The following is a 5,000-nucleotide window of genomic DNA, read 5'->3' as shown; positions in this document are numbered from 1 at the left end:
TGTGTGCGTGTGTGTGTGTGTGTGAAGATTTGGGGGGGATTTCCCAGCGCTGGGCCTTAAAAGGGAGCAACGGGAGATGGGCATTACATGAGCCCTCATGTCCCAAGCTCTGCTCCGGATTAGCACAGAGCTGATCCGCCACTGCTCACATGGAAAGGTGTAAAGTGCCTGTGCTGTCTGTGAGTGTGTGTGTGTGTGTGTGTGTGTGTGTGTGTGTTTGTGTGAGTGTGTGTGCATTTATGTGAGTGCATGTGTGCCTGTGTGTATTTCCGTGTGTGTGTGTGTGTGTGTGTAAAGATATGTAGATGTGAGTGTCTGTGTATGTGTGTGTGTGTAAGGATATAAGTGTGTGCATGTGTGTGCGCATGTGAGTAAGACAGTGTGTGTGCGTATGTGTGTGTGCGTATGTGTGTGTGTGTGTGTGTGTGTGTGTGTGTGTGTGTGTGTGAGAGAGAGAGAGAGTGTGAGTGTGTGTGTATGTGAGTGTAGCAGCTGAAATGTCACACGCCACACATTGCAATACATTCACCTCCCACAGCCACACTGCCTCTTGCTCTCCAGGAAGTCACACTCTCCTGTGACCAATCGGCAGCCAGCTGTCTCTGGCTCTCGCATTATGATGTTGTCGTCACCCTAGCAACAGTTGCCCGGGGCAACGGGCGACAGAGGCAGTGGGGCTAAGTTCTCCAGGACACTAGAATATACCTGGAGCTCTGAAAAAGTCTGTAAACCAGCAGTGCATTTCCCACTAGTGGGTAAAACCTGAATGCCTTGAGAAAAAGCCTCGGACTTGTTTGGTCTTCATCTCCGACGCTTTGACCACGTCAGACCCCCATGGCCACGACCCAGATGGCCTCAGACGCGTCCTCAAGTGTGCCACTGGCAGGGCATCGGCCCTGAACCTCACAAGCCTTTGGAGTGGTATAGAACCCAACAACAAAGCCAGAGAATTCCAAAAACAAACAGATAGCGTTAGTTTAGGTTGCTTATGTAACCTGCGTTGTGTGGAACCACCGCGGTCCAGCCCTGCACAGGCCCGGACTCGAACCCGCGAGACAGCAGCACCTCGGATCGGGAGTCGAGCGCGCTAACAATCCAGCTAAAAGCCCAGACTACTAGCTTTCATGCCAGCAGCGATCTTGAAGCGTCGGGGAGTGAGGTTTACTAACGTTCTACAGCATAGCTAACCAGCTAGCACCCGTCACACTGTAGCTGTAGAAATGTTGCAACATTCTGCTTAAGCCCTGGTCCATAGTGGGTGAAAAGCCTGTCTAAATGAGACCATATCATTTGAATTAAAGGGACTCTCAGACAGTGAGTAAATCAGGGCCTTGTTGAAAGGAACAGCTGGCGGGAGATGGCGGCGATGCGACCCTGAAATGAGATCTAATTGACATACTCATGTGGTCTTCTTCCTAGCAGTCAGACCTCACCTAAAAACACACGCGTATTTTGCTAGGATTAAACATTCGGTTTCGAGCATGAAAGATTTCCCCAAAAGTGTGGTGAAGAGAGAGCTATGTGGTCTTTGTGTGTGTGTGTGTGTGTGTGTGTGTATGTGTGTGTGTGTGTGTGTGTGTGTGTGTGTGTGTGTGTGTGTGTGTGTGTGTGCGCGCATGTGTGTGCATGTGTGTGTGTGTGTGTGTATACTTGTTTGCTTGTGAGTGTGTGTGTGTGGGTGGGGAGGGGGTGTTTGAGTGAGCGAAAGTCAGTCAGCATGAAATAATGACTCGTGACTGAATACAATATACAATAATCATCTCTTAATTTCCCCCTTCAAGGTTACGAAACTCAATATGTGTCAGTATGAGCTTCATTCCCTCTACGACACACACACACATTCCCCCTCTCTCTATCACACACACACACACACACACACACACACATTCCCCTCTCTCTATCACACACACACACACACACACATGTAAGGGCAACTATGATGGATCCTAAAAATATGCTGATATATTGCTCCACGTGTTAGTATGGTTGTATATGCGGCAGCAGCTGTGATGCCTACCATTGCAGGGTCATCTATCAGACCAGCCTCCACAAAGTGCACCACAGAGACTGGGCCAGTATTCACTACAGTATTAGTGTAGTAGCCGCATTGTGTAGGACTACAGGCCAGTATTCAATACAGTATTAGTGTAGTAGCCGCATTGTGTATGACTACAGGCCAGTATTCACTACAGTATTAGTGTAGTAGCCGCATTGTGTAGGACTACAGGCCAGTATTCACTACAGTATTAGTGTAGTAGCCGCATTGTGTATGACTACAGGCCAGTATTCACTACAGTATTAGTGTGTAGTAGCCGCATTGTGTAGGACTACAGGCCAGTATTCACTACAGTATTAGTATAGTAGCCGCATTGTGTAGGACTACAGGCCAGTATTCACTACAGTATTAGTGTAGTAGCCGCATTGTGTATGACTACAGGCCAGTATTCACTACAGTATTAGTGTAGTAGCCGCATTGTGTAGGACTACAGGCCAGTAGTAGCCCTTTGTATCAATGTCATACCCCGAAAAAATCAATGTATAAGGTGCGGCTAATGGTTGGGAAATTATGGTAATACCTTCTGCTATATAACCCAGGTACAGTCAAGGGACACTGTCAAACTGCGAGATTGCAACCACCAACGTTTATTCTAAATTCTAAATGCTAAATTCTAAAACAACATCAGGCTCTGCTATGCTAACGTTCAGCAACATTCAATAATACATGAGCTTTACCCACAGGACATATTGCATGCTAGTATCTATGAGTATGTAACAACCCTTTGATAGCCTGAGAATGCATCAACTCATTTTTTAACTCTACACTAGACTCTATCATTAAACCTGGTGTCGGGCCAAGTGGCAAACTAACAAGAGTGTTGTTCCTGCTGGTTCCTCTGCATGTTAAACAGTACTTTATGGTACAGGCTGAGCCTCTGAGTACTCTGTACTGTGACTCAACTTAAAACTAGAATATTATTATACCAAAGGTCTCCTGATATTCAGGCATCCCACATAGGCACATCTCTCAGGTACCTCAGCTATATGGGTGAGCCACTGCATCAGGCTCACTTGGAGCTCACTCGTCTGTCTGTCTCTCACTCACACACACACGCGCGCGCGCGCTCGCACGCACGCATGAAGGCACACGCACGCACGCACGCACGCACACACATACACACACACACGCGCGCTTGAAGGCACGCGCACACACACACACACGCGCGCGCGCGCGTGCACGCATGCACGCATGAAGGCACGCGCACGCACACACACACACACACACACGCAAGCACGCACACACACACGCACACACACACACGTGAAATCACCCTGAGGAGTACAGGCTGGTGGGAGATCACTCCACCACTCTGTGAGGTTATTTTCAGCCTCTCTCCTGCAAGCTAACCTGATAATGAGCCTTATTCAGCACCAATCTATCCTGACATGAGTCACCAGTGAACAAGACAAAAAAAAATAAAAAATGACGCTCTGACTAAAAATGTAGCTTATTAAGAGAGCAGAGGTTGTACTATTCTACATACACACTCATCACGGATACAGTCAGCCGTGTGGACCTCTGGGACCCATTATGGAGGAGATCATATGGACACCACACAGCCGTTACAAGTCACACCATGAATCCTTTCAAAGGTCACGGAACAAAACGGACTTGAATGAAGGGCAGCAACATTTAATCATTCCATCAATCTTGAATTTCCCCTTAGGGATCAATAAAGTATCTATCTATCTATCTATCTATCTATCTATCTATCTATCTATCTATGTATCAATCTATCTATCTATCAATCAGTTGTCAACTATTGTTTGTTTGCCTAAATGACCTTTCCACTAACTCTGTGCGTGTTTGAGCGCCAGTTCGAGGTAAACTGTGGTGGTCGTTGACTCATTTTATGAATGTTAATCTCAAATTGTTCACTTGCATCCATTGACAGACCTCTGCACAACGTTCGGTAGTTGACTTGTATAGACACATAGTTGACACTTATACCACTGCTTGGTCAAATTTCCTATTGTGATGCGCTATTTGGAACGTGCATTATTTTTCTATATACCGCACGGCTATGAAGTAGTTCCTTTTTTTGGGCTTATTACACTTGAATATCAATTCGCCAATGTGAATGTAACGGTAAAAACAGCAACGTTGTATCTAAGACAGCGGCAATATAAACGAAAATGATAGTAGCAGTGGTATAAGCGGGATAATCAACTCCGCGCCCTGTGCGTTTATAGGAAAATAATGCACTTATCGAAGTGTAAAGTCCCCTCCGCCTGCGGCGTCGGGTCCTTATTACCACTTCGAACGTGCATTATTTTCCTATAAACGCACGGCGCGTCGTTGATTATCCCTTACATAGCTTAGCGGAGCGGCTTCAGAATGGTCAACAGGGCGGACAGTGGACTGTGGCACCGATACAGGATGGATGGCAGGAATAAGACAGTAATAAGAAGGAGGAGAAGAAAAGACAGAGGGGTAACGACCACTACTGAATAAAAAAATAGCGATTCCCCACTCTGAAACTACAGTACATTACAAATGCATTGTCAGGCACCACCGGTTATGCCTTCACAGACCAACAGGGGCCTACGAAACACTGGTTGAAAAGCCCTTAGAACACAGAATGGACGGCGCCACCAAGACAAGACAGCAGACGCTGGGAGGACAGTAAACGAGGAAGAGGAGAAATGATAGAGGGATGAGAGAGGAGGAGGAGGAGGAGGAGGAGGAGAAGGAGGAGGAGATGAAAGAGGAGGGCAAGGAGGTGAGGAAGGGAGGAGAAGATAAATACCAGAGCAGGAGAAGGAAGGGTTCCTTTGGGGCTGGTGACTATGCTGTTTTTCGTGCTGTTTGTCTGGGGCTGTGCAGGGGGGGAAATAACACAGTGTTAAAGAGGTGGGGGGGTTATTCAGGTGCAGGAGAGGGAGAGGGAAGAACAACACACGAGAAAACACATCAACTCATCATTTCTCGTCTGTGTGTC

The 5,000-nt window shown here is 47.0% G+C and overlaps 1 protein-coding gene across 1 annotated transcript in view; it reads right to left on the bottom strand.

Moving 5' to 3' along the window:
- LOC134088496 (calcium/calmodulin-dependent protein kinase type II delta chain-like) overlaps positions 1–5,000 on the bottom strand; it is a gene marked incomplete in the record, with an annotated part of 45,055 nt that overhangs the window by 21,950 nt on the left and 18,105 nt on the right. The window contains 1 exon segment of the mRNA XM_062542474.1: positions 4,809–4,877. Within this exon segment, the coding sequence (XP_062398458.1) occupies positions 4,809–4,877 (69 nt within the window).

The sequence above is a fragment of the Sardina pilchardus genome, chromosome 8 (assembly GCF_963854185.1).
Source record: "Sardina pilchardus chromosome 8, fSarPil1.1, whole genome shotgun sequence".
In the NCBI taxonomy this organism is placed as follows: domain Eukaryota; kingdom Metazoa; phylum Chordata; class Actinopteri; order Clupeiformes; family Clupeidae; genus Sardina; species Sardina pilchardus.
The sequence above is the reverse complement of the archived record's forward strand: the minus strand, read 5'-3'. Positions and strand labels throughout refer to the sequence as shown.